Source organism: Porites lutea, chromosome 11 (assembly GCF_958299795.1).
Source record: "Porites lutea chromosome 11, jaPorLute2.1, whole genome shotgun sequence".
In the NCBI taxonomy this organism is placed as follows: domain Eukaryota; kingdom Metazoa; phylum Cnidaria; class Anthozoa; order Scleractinia; family Poritidae; genus Porites; species Porites lutea.
Window position 1 is genome coordinate 3,973,085 of NC_133211.1, and position 19,265 is coordinate 3,992,349.

The following is a 19,265-nucleotide window of genomic DNA, read 5'->3' on the forward strand; positions in this document are numbered from 1 at the left end:
CGTCATTGCTCCTGATCCTTACAGCCTAAAAAGATAACCATAAGACACAAGTCGATACATTCCGGCTATCCTCGATGTCTAGAAAAAACAAACGCGCAAAAACTCTTCAGCTGGAGAGAATTCCGACAAACAACGTGGAATTGAAAGAGCAGGCTAGTTGGAGCGACGACAAACGACTCATTAAGATGAACTGAAACTGGCTAGCAACCGCGGAGACAAGCGCAAATGCAATGGCAAAATATCGACAAAGACTTGGGTTTCTCCTAAATACGTGAAACAAAGTGTTTTGAAATTCAAACTAGGGACCAGGTATCCCCCGCCCCCTAAAAGAGCCTTGTTATTATAAAACTACCCATCATTACTGTAATGTCAAGTCTGTCAAGTACTTAATTGTAGAATAGTTCCACCTATCCAGATAAAAATTGATTCTCTGTTTGTTTTTCTTTACGTATTTATCGACTTCTGACAAAGATAGTATTCCTTTTTGCGATTGGTAAGTTCCTATGATAACCTTTCAAACGTATTCAAACAGATGTCGGCCGTAATTTCAGGGACCAATGGTAAGAGGTTCTTTTTATAGCTTTTCGAGTAGAGCAGCTCCAAACGTTAAAATATGGATGCGATATTTCAATGTTTCAGTTGATAACGAGCCTTAGAGGCTGTGGTGTCTAGGCCTCACTGTGAAGTTGAATTTCACTAAATTAAAAGAATCCTATAATCGACATTTAATAAAACCCCGCTATATTCTGAACTTCCCGTTCTTCCTGTGGGGTAAGATACTGCCTATATACCTGCACTCATTACATGAAGGTGTCGAAGTCAGTTTCTCCGGTTGCGTTACTATCCCGTGACCTATTTAATAAGGCTACTTCCTCTATGACTTCAAACTGAGCCAATATGTCTGCCATATCGATGGGTCTTTCATCTTGAATCCATTGCTGAAAGGGAAACATGCGTCACGCCAGTGAAGAAAACGCCTTAACACAAAAATGCACGCAAAAAATTCACGCAAATGAAGACCGTTTTTTGATGCATGAGTACATTATAGCCTGCGTGGTAGGCGTTAAATGGGGAAGGGGGAGGGGGAATTCAAGCCGGAGAGCGCGGCGGAAAATCTCCTCGCGCGCCGGAATTCCCCTTTCCCTTTTCAGTTTCAGTTTAATTTTTTTTGCCAGAAAAAAATATACAATTCCTCAATACATTTCAAAAAAGAAAGTTACAGATTAAAAATGGCGTAAATTACATAGGTGGAAGAATTAGAGGCATTTTTCCCATGAGGAAGATCAAATTGAAACCGTGGGGGCTTATTACATGAGCTCACGCCCTAGCCTAAGACTTCAAATATAATAAATAAGCAGCGAAATCATTTTGAAATATATATTTGCGACAGGCCGCAAGCAAAACAAAACACACTAAACAGAAAAAAGCAGCAAAATCAGGTATTATTTGCAAGTGGTGAATCAGCCAAGGAGAAATGTTTTTAATCTGGATTTAAAAAGAGAGATTGTAGCAGCACCTTTGTATATTGTGAGTTAGGGAATTTAAAAAACTAACTACTGCCACGCAGGCTAAGTACATCACGACAATGAAGACAGTCGTGTAACAAATTAAAAGAGATTTGCATAATTATGAAAATTGTTATCAACTTAGCACGTCACGTAAATGAACACTGTTATTTAGGAGCAAGGATCGTTGTAAAACGAACAAACTATCGTAACCTGCTGACTATAAGCCCTCTTCCCCCCCCCCAAAGGTATATAGGCGCATCTGCCTATAAGCCCCCCCCCCCCCCCCCCCCCACCGTTTATAAGCCCCCCTCAAAGACCTTACGAAGATGTGTAAGCCATGGGGCCCTCGATTGTCCCGATAATTAACGGGCCGTAAAGCCGTTGTTGTTGACATGCAAGATAGAGGTTCAATTGCTTTGCATCTAACATGATAAAACTATTAGTTAATGAAACAAAATGCAGTAGTTTGCTAGCTAGGACCCGCGGTTTTATTCTCTATATTTCGATTCAGGCTCGAAAAGTTACCAGGACTTTCGTGAAACCGGCCCCAGGGCTTAAAAGCTACAGTCAACGGTATCCTTTCTCGTGCCACAGTACAATCTCTTCTAATTTCTCCCTCCTCGCGGATTCTTAGAAGACAAAAGAGGTAACGATAAGAAATGACGACGCTTGGTTTTGATTCCCTTATGCTGCATGTGGCTTGGGTAAAAATTGTTCCTCAGTCATGTGGTGAGAAGAAAATTTTCATTGTCACGTTTCCCAAACAAACTAACTTTTAAAGATGGTTATAATGTAAATGAATATCAATTTTCTGTAGCCGGGGATCTGTTGCTAGACCATACCTCAACTTCATCTGCATACATTTTTTTGCTTAAATCCATCTTGGTTTTGGACCGTTTTCCTATATACTGGACCTGCAAGACAACACCAAGGATACATGTTGGTTAGGTGTTGTTTTGTGGCAAGTGGATACTCCTCAGTGTCATTTTAATCTTTTGTATTACGTTATTTGGTGGTCGCACTTATCCGCAACACTGAGAAACTACCTGAATTAGTCGCTACAAATAAAATGGTGACAGACAGCCTTCGTACTTACAGTCTGCTGAGGCTGTATGTCTGTCACATACTCTTCACCTAAGGCCAGAAGCTCTTCATAATTTACTGTGATCTCCTTCCGTATCTTCATGTCCTCTGTTGGGTGAAGAGAAAAATCAAATAAAATTCCAGTAATTTTGGTGTACTAGATGACCCCTTAAAAACTCTCTTCACACTACTTAAAATTTGTTTCTTATGCGACACAACTGCAAAACGGTAAACTGTTCTTACGTCACAGGACCTTAAAGCTGGAAAGGGAAATACAGCTTGCCACCTAACTGAGTGAGACTTAAAAATATCTGCTCATAACATGAAAAGAAAGTATGAATAACACGGCAAATACAAAAGGATTAACGGATTGACCAACTTGAAGAAGATTAAACGGATTGCAGTTGCGGCTTTCACGAAGCTGTGATTTTTTCACTTCACAAGTTATTTCTCAAGTTTAATAGCCTTTAGCAAATAAGGACGCGCGATAGAAAAGAGAAGTGTAACGTCACGTTACTATGGTAGGAAAATCGCTGGAACTCAATAATCTTTCTTGACAGAGACGGCTATTTGCATTGTCGAACGATCGTGGAAAAGTATGGGCTACAATTTGTTACTGAGTGCAATCATGCACAGGAAAGTCACAAATGTCAATTTTCTTCTTTTTTTACCATTGCTGGACCACAGTTAGTTGAAATCCTGAAATTTTGCTACCATGGCAACGTGACGTAACGACTTCTCTTTATAAGGAGGATAAGTGTGAAGTCACGTTACCATGGCAGCAAAGTTTCTGGATCACAACAATAGGGAGTTTAAGCAACGACGCCGGCGACGGGAAGAAGAACTGGAAAAATGTAATAGGTTTATATACGCAAAACAACAACTCTGCACGTGCTCCACGCTTTTTTGTACGTTTCTTAGCCGTCGTTGCATGATTGCTACGGGAAACTTCCTAATTTCAGGCACCTGCTTTACGAACTAGGTGAGCACAACCCAATTTCCTTTTTCTAAACTTAGATACGGTCCTTTCAGATTTAACCCCAGAAAATCTCGTCAGCATTTGACAAATTAAATGAAATTGAATAAGATCGATTAAGTTTGATACAGTGAGAATTCACTTCATAAGTGATGTTTTCGGTATGTTTTGTCATTCAGAAATTTTTGCTACCATGGCAACGCGACGTAACGACTTCTCTTCTCTTATGACATTCTTAACAAAATTAACTAGACATCTGTGATACAGTCCCTTTAATGCGGGACCCAAGTGTCCAGTGTCCAGTGTCCGAGTTAGAAAGTCTGACAAACCCACCAATACAAAGGCAACTCAGCGGTCAGTCGGGAGAGCCAGATATTTGGTTGTGTGTGGGTTGGGTACTGAGGTAAGCGGATAACTGAATTTCATGTGTTTGACAGTAAATGTGATGTTACACGGGACGATTCGCAACAACGATTTTTGGTGTAACACAGCGTTGCAATGTTGGAACAATGTTGTAACTATTCGAAACAATGTCCCAACAATGTTGCAACGCTTTGTTGAGCCAAAAATCGTCGTTGCGAATCGTCTCGTGTAACATCACCTTAAAGGTGGATAGTAAGGAACTAACATCTGTTATTTGGATGGGTGGTGGTTACATGGTTTGTGCAATTCATATTCATGGAACCAGGGCGAGTAGCGTTGAAGTTCATGTCTTGGGTGGACGGGGAGAAAAACTAAATGACCTTGTATCTGAACAACCTGGCATCCCATCTCATTGACAACCTCCCTACGCTTTCACGTGGAATTAGCAGAACGCCTGTCATAGCGCGTGCACTTGAAAAGGCAATTTACAGAAATCATGCGAAAGATATCGCAGAACAGAATCTCAACTCAAGCCAATTCGCTTATGGGGACGGAGGAAATTGTACACATGCCTTGCTGGCTATTCAGCACACTGTATACAACTACTTAGATCAACCGAACTGCAAAGCTGTGCGCCTCTTTACAATGGACTTAAGTAAGGCTTTTGATTCTGCCAAGCACCCCTTACTATCCGGAAAACTGAAAAAACGTCCGCTGAACACCTATGTTATCAATCTCTACCTAGATTTTCTAAAACATAGGCTACAAAGAGTCGTCCACAATACACTTTCGGGGCAATGGAAGGAGGTCAATCAAGGCACTACCCAAGGCAGTGTCAGCGGCCCCTACCTATTTAATATTTTTCTAAACGACGTCGAGATTAAAAATGGCTCTACAACTTGTTTGCATAAAGATGGGGACGACTCCACCATAATTGGACCTGTGTGGAGGGATACGGACTGTTCGAACGAGTTAGTGATGCAGTTCTTAAAATGGTCAAATAACAACTCTATGACCTGTAATCCTAGTAAGTGTAAAGAACTTGCCTTGATGAAAAAAGGCAATGCACAGATCTTTGATAGAATAGCTGGAATACCTAAGGTCAACGATCTTGTTTTGCTGGGTGTTACTTTTCAGTCCGACAACAGATTTAACATTCATGTAAAAAATAAACCGCTCACAAAAGAAAACAAGTCTCTCCAAATACTCAGGACGCTTAGAAGAGAGGGGTACAATCAGAAGGAAATTAACTACCTATTCAATTCCATTGTACTACCTAAAATCTCATACGGGCTTGCTGTGTATAGAGCGGCTGAAGCTGAACTAACAACGATCCAGCGTTTTTTTGGATAGATGTAAGAAGCGTAGGTACATCTCGCATAGCATTGATTTCCACGATCTTTTAGAAAAACAAGATAAAAAAATACGCACTATGGTTATGGGCTTAGAGGGTCACCCGCTTTATGACATGTTGCCAGAGGTTAAGAACACTAGGTACCACCTTAGACGAAGTAATCAACAGTGAAACCTAAAGTCAACAGGAAGCGTTTTATGTGTTCTTTTGTAAACCGCCTAATTTTTATATACGAGTTAGTTCTTTAATTCTATTAGATTTTAAGTGCCATTTCATGTACCTTAACTTACTTTTTACATTAACAATTTTGTAACAATTATGTTTATCTTATGAAATAAAGACCTATTATTATTATTATTATTATTATTATTATTATTATTGTTATCATTATTATTATTATTATTATTATTATTATTTCAGAGCTTATCCTTGGTGCAAGAACCAGTAAAACTGGTTCCGTTAGCAAAAAACACAAAGAAGTCAACACATTTGAACCTAGCTGCAAACCAAAGAAAAAGTTCACAGGTTCTTACACTAAGGTAAACCCTCTTAGTATAAATCAGTCCCATTGGTGATTTACCAAAAAAATATCAAACTGTAACAATCAAAAAGGTACCTTTCTCGTCTGTAGGGTGTTCTTTGAGATATTGAATTCTGAAGAGAAAAGCTTCAAGAATAAACGCTACAATGATGGTCATAACAACCTAGTTAAAAAAGAACACAAAATTAGTAAAACCCTAGGGTAATTTTTAAAAAGAAGAACCGAACAGTACAGTCACTCACCACGGTAACGATGTAAAAAGACATAAAGAAGATTCTGGCCCACTCTGATGTCATGTGAACAACCCCTTCCTATTAAGTGAAAAAGCAGGAAGGTCAGATTTTAATAACAATGCAGTGCAACCTTTATTAAACGGACCCCATGTTAAGCGGACACTCTGCATTAAGCGGACAAATAGCCTAGTATGTTTCAAACGTTTTCCCCATATGTTTGCGGGCGACAAGAGGAGCCCGCAATCCTAATCTCCAGGTTGTTATTACGCATCCGTTGCACTTATGTTGCCAGCATTCGTTTGGACTTCCACTGAGACTGAATGAAATGCACAAAACACAATTTGATCATGAGCGTCTCGACGTTCTTCCCCTCATAATATGATCACGCGTGTTTTGACCATCTGTCACGTGAAACTTACGCAAAGCACAGCGATGGAGCAAAAAGCGTTTGGACCTCCGATCGTTGTCACCCGCACTCCCTAACCTTTGGTTATTACTAGTAAGTAAAAGGAACTATATTTAGTGGACACCAGTGAAGGTCACGTGGGTGTCCGCCTAGCTAATTTGCCACTTGCACATTCCTCATAATGCACCTTCTTTGTCCCCCAAAATTGTGCAGAACTTTTGTTTTTCATTTCTCCTGGGTATTACAGCCGTCCCAGGAGAAATTGAAAACAATGCTTACGCAAAATTTTGGGGACAAATAAGATGCATTATGGGAGATGCGCGAGTGGCGTATACAGCTTTCACTCAAATAAAAATACTGCGAAGTGGTGAGTGTGATTTAACTGTCGTTAACGGGTAATGGGTTCATGATAACCGTCACGAATATAGAGACATTAAGTGACCACTAAGCCCACTATGAGAATGCTGATGTAATTGCTGTAGTTACTGTAGTTGGTGTAGTAGCTGTAGTTGGTGTAGTAACTGTAGTTGGTGTAGTACCTGTAGTTGGTGTAGTTAGTGTAGTTGGTGTAGTAGCTGTAGTTGGTGTAGTTAGTGTAGTTGGTGTAGTAGCTGTAGTTGCTGTAGTTGGTGTAGTAGCTATAGTTGGTGTAGTAGCTGTAGTTGGTGTAGTAGCTGTAGTTGCTGTAGTTGGTGTAGTTGGTGTAGTTGGTGTAGTAGCTGTAGTTGCTGTAGTTAACGTAGTTGGTGTAGTTAGTGTAGTTGGTGTAGTTAGTGTAGTTGGTGTAGTAGCTGTAGTTGGTGTAGTAGCTGTAGTTGCTGTAGTAGCTGTAGTTGCTGTAGTTGGTGTAGTTGGTGTAGTAGCTGTAGTTGCTGTAGTTAATGTAGTTGGTGTAGTTAGTGTAGTTGGTGTAGTTAGTGTAGTTGGTGTAGTAGCTGTAGTTGGTGTAGTAGCTGTAGTTGCTGTAGTTGGTGTAGTTAGTGTAGTAGCTGTAGTTAGTGTAGTAGCTGTAGTTGGTGTAGTACGTGTAGTTGGTGTAGCAGCTGTAGTTGCTGTAGTTGCTGTAGTTGCTGTAGTTGCTGTAGTTGCTGTAGTTGGTGTAGTTGGTGTAGTTGATGTAGTTTGTTTAGTAGCTGTAGTTGGTGTAGTTGCTGTAGTTGCTGTAGTTGCTGTAGTTGCTGTAGTTGATGTAGTTGGTGTAGTAGCTGTAGTTGGTGTAGTAGCTGTAGTTGGTGTAGTAGCTGTAGTTGCTGTAGTTGGTGTAGTTGGTGTAGTTGGTGTAGTAGCTGTAGTTGCTGTAGTTAATGTAGTTGGTGTAGTTAGTGTAGTTGGTGTAGTTAGTGTAGTTGGTGTAGTAGCTGAAGTTGGTGTAGTAGCTGTAGTTGCTGTAGTTGGTGTAGTTGGTGTAGTTGGTGTAGTAGCTGTAGTTAGTGTAGTAGCTGTAGTTGGTGTAGTTAGTGTAGTTGGTGTAGTAGCTGTAGTTGGTGTAGTAGCTGTAGTTGCTGTAGTTGGTGTAGTTGGTGTAGTTGGTGTAGTAGCTGTAGTTAGTGTAGTAGCTGTAGTTGGTGTAGTTAGTGTAGTTGGTGTAGTAGCTGTAGTTGGTGTAGTTGCTGTAGTTGGTGTAGTTGGTGTAGTTGCTGTAGTTGGTGTAGTAGCTGTAGTTTCTGTAGTTGCTGTAGTTAGTGTAGTTGCTGTAGTTGGTGTAGTTGGTGTAGTTAATGTAGTTGCTGTAGTTGCTGTAGTAGGTGTAGTTTCTGTAGTTGGTGTAGTTAGTGTAGTTGGTGTAGTCGGTGTAGTTGATGTAGTTGCTGTAGTTGCTGAAGTAGCTGTAGTTAGTGTAGCAGCTGTAGTGAGTGTAGTTAGTGTAGTTGGTGTAGTAGCTGTAGTTGGTGTAGTTAGCGTAGTTGCTGTAGTTGCTGTAGTTGATGTAGTTAATGTAGTTGGTGTAGTTAGTGTAGTTGCTGTAGTTGCTGTAGTTGGTGTAGTTGGTGTAGTTAGTGTAGTTGGTGTAGTTAATGTAGTTGGTGTAGTTGGTGTAGTTGCTGTAGTTGGTGTAGTTGGTGTAGTTGCTGTAGTTGGTGTAGTAGCTGTAGTTTCTGTAGTTGCTGTAGTTGGTGTAGTTGGTGTAGTAGGTGTAGTTTCTGTAGTTGCTGTAGTTAGTGTAGTTGGTGTAGTTGGTGTAGTTGATGTAATTGCTGTAGTTGCCGTAGTTGCTGTAGTTAGTGTAGTTGGTGTAGTTGATGTAGTTGCTGTAGTTGCTGTAGTTGCTGTAGTAGCTGTAGTTAGTGTAGCAGCTGCGGTTAGTGTAGTTAGTGTAGTTGGTGTAGTAGCTGTTGTTGGTGTAGTTAGCGTAGTTGCTGTAGTTGCTGTAGTTGATGTAGTTGCTGTAGTTGGTGTAGTAGCTGTAGTTGCTGTAGTTGCTGTAGTTAGTGTAGTAGCTGTAGTTGGTGTAGTTAGTGTAGTTGCTGTAGTTGGTGTAGTTAGTGTAGTTGCTGTAGTTGATGTAGTTACTGTAGTTGCTGTAGTTACTGTAGTTGCTGTAGCTGGTGTAGTAGCTGTAGTTGGTGTAGTTGGTGTAGTTAGTGTAGTTCGTGTAGTTACGGTAGTTGCTGTAGTTGGTGTTGTAGCTATAGTTGGTGTAGTTGCTGTAGTTAGTGTAGTTGGTGTAGTTGGTGTAGTTGCTGTAGTTGCTGTAGTAGCTTTAGTTGGTGAAGTTGCTGTATTTGCTGTAGTTGCTGTAGTTGGTGTAGTTAGTGTAGTTGGTGTAGTTGGTGTAGTTGCTGTAGTTGGAGTAGTTAGTGTGGTAGCTTTAGTTGGTGTAGTTACTGTAGTTTGGGGGAGTTGCTGTAGTTGGCATGTTGTAGTTGTTGTGGTTGGTGTAATTCGGTGTAGTTGCTGTATTTTGGTGTAGTTGGTGTAGTTTGTCACAGTTCCTGTAGTTTTTGTAGTTGTACAAGATTTTATTCTGACAGATATTAACCAAAAATACGTAAATCGTAACTTACGTGAACACCAAAAAAAATTGTTCGGTGTTCTTGGGTTGTTCTTGCCTGGTTAATACAGATTTTTATGTTTGTTATTGTTGTTTTTGTTTGTTTAATGAAATAATGTCTCTTTGTTATCTCGCTTATTTTGAATATTATCATAATTGATTAACTTTCTTATAAAGCTTTCAACCGGTAAAATTATTTCGTAGATTTGTTTTGCATTGTTTTGGTTAGATGATCGCAGCAATAAACACTTCATTGGTATATTACCGTAAAGTTTCGGAAAGTAACGAGCCTCCCAAAGAAGCAACCCCCAGAAAGTTGCGTTAAGATTTCACAGGTGTTAGCAAAGCCCCACTGCCGGAAATTAACGAGCCCCAAAAGTAGCGACCTCAAAATTAATTTTCCCTTTATGCCAGAAATGACGAACAAAGTTTGACACCACAAGCTATATTTAACTGATTCGTGTTTTATTTTTATGACTATATTGGTTTTTGATTTTCCATTTCAAAGGAAAATACATACATGTAACTATCATAAACTGATTGTACATTGCATTTTTTCCCGAAAGTGTTTTCTTGTTCTTTCCTAGATATCCGTACATAATTAGAGGGATACCGTAATAAATCCTTTTTCCAAGAACAAAACTAGTAAACGATATATTTAAGGCAACTAGTCTTTACATATGCATATGCTCACAATTAACTGAAAAATAGAACTTAAGCCTATCTGTGTATGTGTACGGTTAGGGTTTTAGCTGTCTGAAATTAGCAACTGTCTGACGGCAATGATAGGATAAGTTGTTAATTCCAAGAACCTCACTGTAACTCCTTCTCCTGTACTGTATTTTCACCTATTGTTGTGATAGGTCTTGGAAGTTAAATCACGTGATCTTACTCTGTGGCGGCCGACTTCATCTTTTGTTCCCGCCATATTATCGCACTGAGAGCAACAGCAGCATCAGATGCGATTTTAACCTTTTCAAAAACCTGAGAAGCGGTCGAGGTCAAGATTCGAACGACTTAAAAAATGTATTCATATATGTATATGTGTATGAATTTTCTTTTTGCATAATGCTCAAAAACCAAATATTTGTTTGAATGGTGACACACGCTAAGATACATGATGCGCGCAGTACCAAATTAAAAAACCTTCCTTTTTAAGACTTCGATGTAATAACGTTTAATCATCAAAGATGTTACTGATGTACCATTGATTCAACAATTATTTAATTGCAACCATGCCTTATTTCGTAATCTAAGTTATTATTACAAGTTCAGGCTATTTCCAATGTGCCGCTGTATCTCGCATTTACACAAGAGGAAAGTGGTCATTATGATTCATTGATTGAACTTTCAAGACCCCAATTTGTAGGAAAATGTAGGACAATGCGGGAAATCCGAATAAAGTGCCGTTGTGGTGTCAACAACAAAAATGCAAATACTTTAAACTGTTGCGAGGTACCAAAACAAAGTATTGGGAGAAAAAGAAAGTACTCAAGTAGATGCAAATGTTTGAAAGCGGGAATAAAATGTGGGGATAAGTGCAAATGCAAAAGCTGTGGAAACGGAAGAAACTCACCTAAAGCAAAGCAAAGAAAGAACTACAAAAGCAAGTTTATTAAAACATCTTTCACTAAAAGAATAACAGAAAAACCATTTGTATTACAAAGGGAAGGCGCGGATTACACACGTAGCAGTTTTTCTGTGTTGGAACTTATGATTTTGGAATTTTGCCTACTGTCGTTGGGAATCAAATCTTGTAAAAAGAAACCAGAAAAAGTCGCAAAGCTCTACAACTCATGTATTGATTTTTATAACCGCTCTACAGCACACAAATTAACTCAGAGGTCGATTATTGAAATAAAAAAGGAAATGAACAAACACAAAAGTAGCAAGAACAACAAAAGATAGTTTTATTTCAAATCTTTACTTACATGTAACAATGAAGTAACAAACAAGGGTTAATCGTGTAAGTCGCAATGGTCATTTAATATATGTGATCCAGGGGCTCTTTATTTATGCGGGCAAAAATAGACGAATACTAAATCGCACTCTCGATTCACCAAAACTTTCACATAATGACAATGCTTTAAAGTATTTACGGTGAGGTCACTATTTGAGGTTTAATGACCATAGATTTTAGGGAAATAGGGAAAACGGCGCTAAAATGAAGATAATACGTAAATTTCAAGTGCTAGATGCAGTCAGACGTTGTGTAGCGTAATTACATAAATATTAAGAGAAAGGAAATAAAGGTGAAGACATCATATAATTTCAATGAAATTATATCAAATATCATCATTATATAAGATTAATTACCCATTAGAGAGAATAAGTTTCAAGAATCACCAGAACGTTTTGGAGATCCTCCCAATTACTAAGTACATAAACAAGTGTCATTTTGGCGAGAAAACTAGTTGGCCGTCGTCAATCTACTACGTTCTTTAGCGAGAACGTAAAAAAAAACTTTAAAAAGGGGGAAAAAAGTGATCGAATGTACATTACAATCTCGTCATCCTATTCCTACAACTATACCAACTAAAAAAAGTAACTACATCGAAACTACACCAAACTACATCGACCTACAGCAGAGATGCCAAACTCTGGAAATCTGCATTCTGGAGACTCTTTCTTTTGCATTACTCCCCGACTATCAATGATCAACCCCCCCGCTCCCCCCCTCCCCATAAGCACAATTCCATCCAGTCCCTAATAGGCTTAGGACATTATATAAAGTCTTACACCAGGTACAGCCCATCACAATTAGCTTTTATGATTGTGTGTGAGTGATGAAACATGTGCGAAAATACCGCAGAAAAAACAATTACTAATTATACTACACCAACTACACTTACTACACCTACTACACTAACTACACCAACTACAGCAACTACACCAACTACAGCTACTAAACAAACTACAGCAACTACAGCAACTACACTAACTACACCAACTACATTAACTACAACAACTACACCAACTACACCAACTACAGCAACTACAGCAACTACAGAAACTACAGCTACTACACCAACTACAGCTACTACACCAACTACGGCAACTACACCAACTACACCAACTACAGCAACTACACCAACTACACCAACTACACCAACTACATTAACTACATTAACTACACCAACTACATTAACTACACAAACTACAGCAACTACAGCAACTACACCAACTACAGCAACTACACCAACTACACCAACTACAGCTACTACAGCAACTACACCAGCTACAGCTACTACACCAACTACAGCTACTACACCAACTACACTGACTACACCAACTACAGCTACTACACTAACTACAGCTACTACACCAACTACACCAACTACACCAACTACACCAACTACAGGAACTACAGCTACTACACCAACTACAGGAACTACAGCTACTACACCAACTACAGCTACTACACAACCTACAGCTACTACACCAACTACACTAACTACACCAACTACACTAACTACACCAACTACACTAACTACACCAACTACATTAACTACAGCAACTACAGCTACTACCCCAACTACAGCTACTACACCAACTACACTAACTACCCCAACTACAGCTACTACACTAACTACGGCTACTACACCAACTACACCAACTACATTAACTACAGCAACTACACCAACTACAGCAACTACACCAACTACATTAACTACACTAACTACACCAACTACATTAACTACAGCAACTACAGCTACTACACCAACTACAGCTACTACACCAACTACACTAACTACACTAACTAAAGCTACTACACTAACTACAGCTACTACACCAACTACACCAACTACAGCAACTACAGCTACTACACCAACTACAGCTACTACACCAACTATAGCTACTACACCAACTATAGCTACTACAGCTACTACACCAACTACACTAACTACACCAACTACACTAACTACACCAACTACATTAACTACAGTAACTACAGCTACTACACCAACTACACCAACTACACCAACTACAGCAACTACAGCTACTACACCAACTACAGCTACTACACCAACTACAGCTACTACACCAACTACACTAACTACACCAACTACAGCTACTACACTAACTACAGCTACTACACCAACTACAGCAACTACAGCAACTACAGCTACTACACCAACTACAGCTACTACACCAACTACACTAACTACACCAACTACGCTAACTATACCAACTACATTAACTACAGCAACTACAGCTACTACAGCAACTACAGCTACTACACCAACTACACTAACTACAGCAACTACACTAACTACAGCTACTACACCAACTACACCAACTACAGCAACTACAGCTACTACTCCAACTATAGCTACTACACCTACTACAGCTACTACACCAACTATAGCTCCTACAGCTACTACACCAACTACACTAACTACACAACTACATTAACTACAGCAACTACAGCTACTACACCAACTACACCAACTACACCAACTACAGCAACTACAGCTACTACACCAACTACAGCTACTACACCAACTATAGCTACTACACCAACTACAGCAACTACAGCTACTACACCAACTACACTAACTACACCAACTACAGCTACTACACCAACTACAGTTACTACACCAACTACGACTACTACACCAACTACTGCTACTACACCGACTAGAGCTACTACACCAACTACACCAACTACACCAACTACAGCTACTACACCAACTACAGCTACTACACCAACTACAGCTACTACACCAACTATAGCTACTACACCAACTATAGCTACTACAGCTACTACACCAACTACACTAACTACACCAACTACACTAACTACACCAACTACATTAACTACAGCAACTACAGCTACTACACCAACTACACCAACTACACCAACTACAGCAACTACAGCTACTACACCAACTACAGCTACTACACCAACTACACTAACTACACCAACTACAGCTACTACACTAACTACAGCTACTACACCAACTACACCAACTACAGCAACTACATCTACTACACCAACTACAGCTACTACACCAACTACACTAACTACACCAACTACACTAACTATACTAACTACATTAACTACAGCAACTACAGCTACTACAGCAACTACAGCTACTACACCAACTACACTAACTACACTAACTACAGCAACTACACTAACTACAGCTACTACACCAACTACACCAACTACAGCAACTACAGCTACTACTCCAACTACAGCTACTACACCTACTACAGCAACTTCACCAACTATAGCTACTACAGCTACTACACCAACTACACTAACTACAGCAACTACATTAACTACAGCAACTACAGCTACTACACCAACTACACCAACTACACCAACTACAGCAACTACAGCTACTACACCAACTACAGCTACTACATTAACTATAGCTACTACACCAACTACAGCAACTACAGCTACTACACCAACTACACTAACTACACCAACTACAGCTACTACACCAACTACAGTTACTACACCAACTACGACTACTACACCAACTACTGCTACTACACCGACTACAGCTACTACACCAACTACAGTAACTACAGCAATTACATCAGCATTCTCATAGTGGGCTTAGTGGTCACTTAATGTCTCTATATTCGTGACGGTTATCATGAACTTATTACCCGTTAACTTATTAGTGGGTGTAGTTAGTCTAGATGGTGTAGTAGCTGTAGTTGGTGTAGTAGCTGTAGTTGGTGTAGTTGGTGTAGTTAGTGTAGTTGGTGTAGTAGCTGTAGTTGGTGTAGTAGCTGTAGTTCCTGTAGTTGCTGGAGTTGCTGTAGTTGGTGTAGTTGGTGTAGTTGGTGTAGTTGGTGTAGTTGGTGTAGTTGCTGTAGTTGGTGTAGTTAATGTAGTTGGTGTAGTTGGTGTAGTTGGTGTAGTAGCTATAGTTAGTGTAGTAGCTGTAGTTCGTGTAGTTAGTGTAGTTGGTGTAGTTGCTGTAGTTGCTGTAGTTAATGTAGTTGGTGTAGTTAGTGTAGTTGGTGTAGTTAGTGTAGTTGGTGTAGTAGATGTAGTTAGTGTAGTAGCTGTAGTTGGTGTAGTTAGTGTAGATGGTGTAGTAGCTGTAGTTGGTGTAGTAGCTGTAGTTGCTGTAGTTAATGTAGTTGGTGTAGTTAGTGTAGTTGGTGTAGTTAGTGTAGTTGGTGTAGTAGCTGTAGTTGGTGTAGTAGCTGTAATTGCTGTAGTTGCTGTAGTTGGTGTAGCTGGTGTAGTAGCTGTAGTTAGTGTAGTAGCTGTAGTTGGTGTAGTTAGTGTAGTTGGTGTAGTAGCTGTAGTTGGTGTAGTAGCTGTAGCTGGTGTAGTTGCTGTAGTTGCTGTAGTTGGTGTAGTTGGTGTAGTTGCTGTAGTTGCTATAGTTGGTGTAGTTAATGTAGTTGGTGTAGTTGGTGTAGTTGGTGTAGTTAATGTAGTTTGTGTAGTTGGTGTAGTTGGTGTAGTTGCTGTAGTTGCTGTAGTTGGTGTAGTAGCTGTAGTTTCTGTAGTTGCTGTAGTTAGTGTAGTTGCTGTAGTTGGTTTTAGTTGGTGTAGTTAATGTAGTTGGTGTAGTAGCTGTAGTTGGTGTAGTAGCTGTAGTTGGTGTAGTTAGTGTAGTTGGTGTAGTAGCTGTAGTTGCTGTAGTTGGTGTAGTAGCTATAGTTGGTTTAGTAGCTGTAGTTGGTGTAGTAGCTGTAGTTGGTGTAGTTGGTGTAGTTGGTGTAGTAGCTGTAGTTAGTGTAGTAGCTGTAGTTGGTGTAGTTAGTGTAGTTGGTGTAGTAGCTGTAGTTGGTGTAGTAGCAGTAGTTGGTGTAGTTGCTGTAGTTGCTGTAGTTGGTGTAGTTAATGTAGTTGATGTAGTTGGTGTAGTTGGTGTAGTTGGTGTAGTAGCTTTAGTTGGTGAAGTTGCTGTAGTTGCTGTAGTTGGTGTAGTTGCTGTAGTTGCTGTAGTTGCTGTAGTTGGTGTAGTTAGTGTAGTTGGTGTAGTTGGTGTAGTTGCTGTAGTTGGTGTAGTTGGTGTAGTTGCTGTAGTTGCTGTAGTTGGTGTAGTTAATGTAGTTCGTGTAGTTGGTGTAGTTGGTGTAGTTAATGTAGTTTGTGAAGTTGGTGTAGTTGCTGTAGTTGCTGTAGTTGCTGTAGTTGGTGTAGTAGCTGTAGTTTCTGTAGTTGCTGTAGTTAGTGTAGTTGCTGTAGTTGGTTTTAGTTGGTGTAGTTAATGTAGTTGGTGTAGTAGCTGGAGTTGGTGTAGTAGCTGTAGTTGGTGTAGTTAGTGTAGTTGGTGTAGTAGCTGTAGTTGCTGTAGTTGGTGTAGTAGCTATAGTTGGTGTAGTAGCTGTAGTTGGTGTAGTAGCTGTAGTTGGTGTAGTTGGTGTAGTTGGTGTAGTAGCTGTAGTTATTGTAGTAGCTGTAGTTGGTGTACTTAGTGTAGTTGGTGTAGTAGCTGTAGTTGCTGTAGTAGCAGTAGTTGGTGTAGTTGCTGTAGTTGCTGTAGTTGGTGTAGTTAATGTAGTTGGTGTAGTTGGTGTAGTTGGTGTAGTAGCTTTAGTTGGTGAAGTTGCTGTAGTTGCTGTAGTTGGTGTAGTTGCTGTAGTTGCTGTAGTTGGTGTAGTTAGTGTAGTTGGTGTAGTTGCTGTAGTTGCTGTAGTTGGTGTAGTAGCTGTAGTTTCTGTAGTTGGTGTAGTTAGTGTAGTTGCTGTAGTTGGTGTAGTTGGTGTAGTAAATGTAGCTACTGTAGTTGCTGTAGTAGGTGTAGTTTCTGTAGTTGGTGTAGTTAGTGTAGTTGGTGTAGTTGGTGTAGTTGATGTAGTTGCTGTAGTTGCCGTAGTTGCTGTAGTTAGTGTAGTTGGTGTAGTTGATGTAGTTGCTGTAGTTGCTGTAGTAGCTGTAGTTAGTGTAGCAGCTGTAGTTAGTGTAGTTAGTGTAGTTGGTGTAGTAGCTGTAGTTGCTGTAGTTAATGTAGTTGGTGTAGTTAGTGTAGTTAGTGTAGTTGGTGTAGTAGCTGTAGTTGCTGTAGTTGGTGTAGTTGGTGTAGTTAGTGTAGTAGCTGTAGTTGCTGTAGTTAGTGTAGTTGGTGTAGTTGCTGTAGTTGGTGTAGTAGCTGTAGCTGGTGTAGTTGCTGTAGTTGCTGTAGTTGCTGTAGTTGCTGTAGTTGCTGTAGTTGATGTAGTTGGTGTAGTTGCTGTAGTTGCTGTAGTTAGTGTAGTTAGTGTAGTTGGTGTAGTTGGTGTAGTTGGTGTAGTTGGTGTAGTTGGTGTAGTTGGTGTAGTTGGAGTAGTTAGTGTGGTAGCTGTAGTTGGTGTAGTTACTGTAGTTTGGGGTAGTTGCTGTAGTTGGCATGTTGTAGTTTTTGTTGTTGGTGTTATTCGGTGTAGTTGCTGTATTTTGGTGTAGTTGGTGTAGTTTGTCATAGTTCCAGTAGTTTTTGTAGTTATACAAGATTTTATTCTCTCAGATATTAACGAAAAATACGTACATACAGCAACTACATCAACTACAGCAACTACGCTAACTGCACCAACTACAGCTACTACACCAACTACACTAACTACACTTACTACAGCTGCTACACTAATTACAGGTACTACAGCAACTACAGCAACTACATCAACTACACCAACTACACTAACTACAGCAACTACGGCAACTACAGCAACTACATCAACTACACCAACTACACCAACTACGTTAACTACAGCAACTACAGAAACTACACCTACTACACCAACTACACCAACTACATTAACTATACCAACTAGACCAACTACACCAACTACACTAACTACAGCAACTACAGAAACTACAGCTACTACACCAATTAGAGCAACTACTTCAACTACACCAACTACAGCAACTAGGGCAACTACACCAACTACACCAACTACATTAACTATACCAACTACACCAACTACACTAACTACAGCAACTACATTAACTACACCAACTACAGCAACTACAGCAACTACAACAACTACACCAAATACAGCAACTACAGCTACTACACCAACTACACTAACTACACCAACTACAGCTACTACACTAACTACACCAACTACACCAAGTACACTAACTACACCAACTACAGCTACTATACTAACTACAGCTACTATACAAACTACACCAACTACACCAACTACAGCTACTACTCCAACTACAGCTACTACACCAACTACACTAACTACACCAACTACATTAACTACAGGAACTACAGCTACTACACCAACTACAGCTACTTCACCAACTACACTAACTACACCAACTACACTAACTACACCAACTACATTAATTACAGCAACTACACCAACTACACCAACTACAGCAACTACAGCTACTACACCAACTACAGCTACTACACCAACTACACTAACTACACCAACTACACTAACTACACCAACTACATTAACTACAGCAACTACAGCTACTACACCAACTACAGCTACTACACCAACTACACTAACTACACCAACTACAGCTACTACATTAACTACAGCTACTACACTAACTACACCAACTACAGCTACTACACTAACTACAGCTACTACACCAACTACACCAACTACATTAACTACACTAACTACAGCAACTACAGCAACTACAGCAACTACAGCAACTACAGCTACTACACCAACTACAGCTACTACACCAACTACACTAACTACACCAACTACAGCTACTACACCAACTACACTAACTACACCAACTACATTAACTACAGCAACTACAGCTACTACACCAACTACAGCTACTACACCAAGTACACTAACTACACCAAGTACAGCTACTACCTTAACTACTGCTACTACACCAACTACACCAACTACAGCAACTACAG

The 19,265-nt window shown here is 39.9% G+C and overlaps 1 protein-coding gene across 1 annotated transcript in view; it reads right to left on the bottom strand.

Moving 5' to 3' along the window:
* Positions 1 to 662: 662 nt before the first annotated feature.
* The window catches only part of LOC140952446 (two pore channel protein 1-like), a 59,743-nt gene continuing 41,140 nt past the window's right edge, over positions 663 to 19,265 (bottom strand). The window contains exons 22-27 of the mRNA XM_073401871.1: positions 6,326 to 6,374; positions 6,068 to 6,136; positions 5,901 to 5,988; positions 2,605 to 2,699; positions 2,351 to 2,422; positions 663 to 938 (exon numbers count right to left, since the gene is read on the bottom strand). Of these exons, the coding sequence (XP_073257972.1) occupies positions 801 to 938; positions 2,351 to 2,422; positions 2,605 to 2,699; positions 5,901 to 5,988; positions 6,068 to 6,136; positions 6,326 to 6,374 (511 nt within the window). The 3' untranslated portion in view covers positions 663 to 800. The remainder of the gene's footprint in view (positions 939 to 2,350; positions 2,423 to 2,604; positions 2,700 to 5,900; positions 5,989 to 6,067; positions 6,137 to 6,325; positions 6,375 to 19,265) is intronic.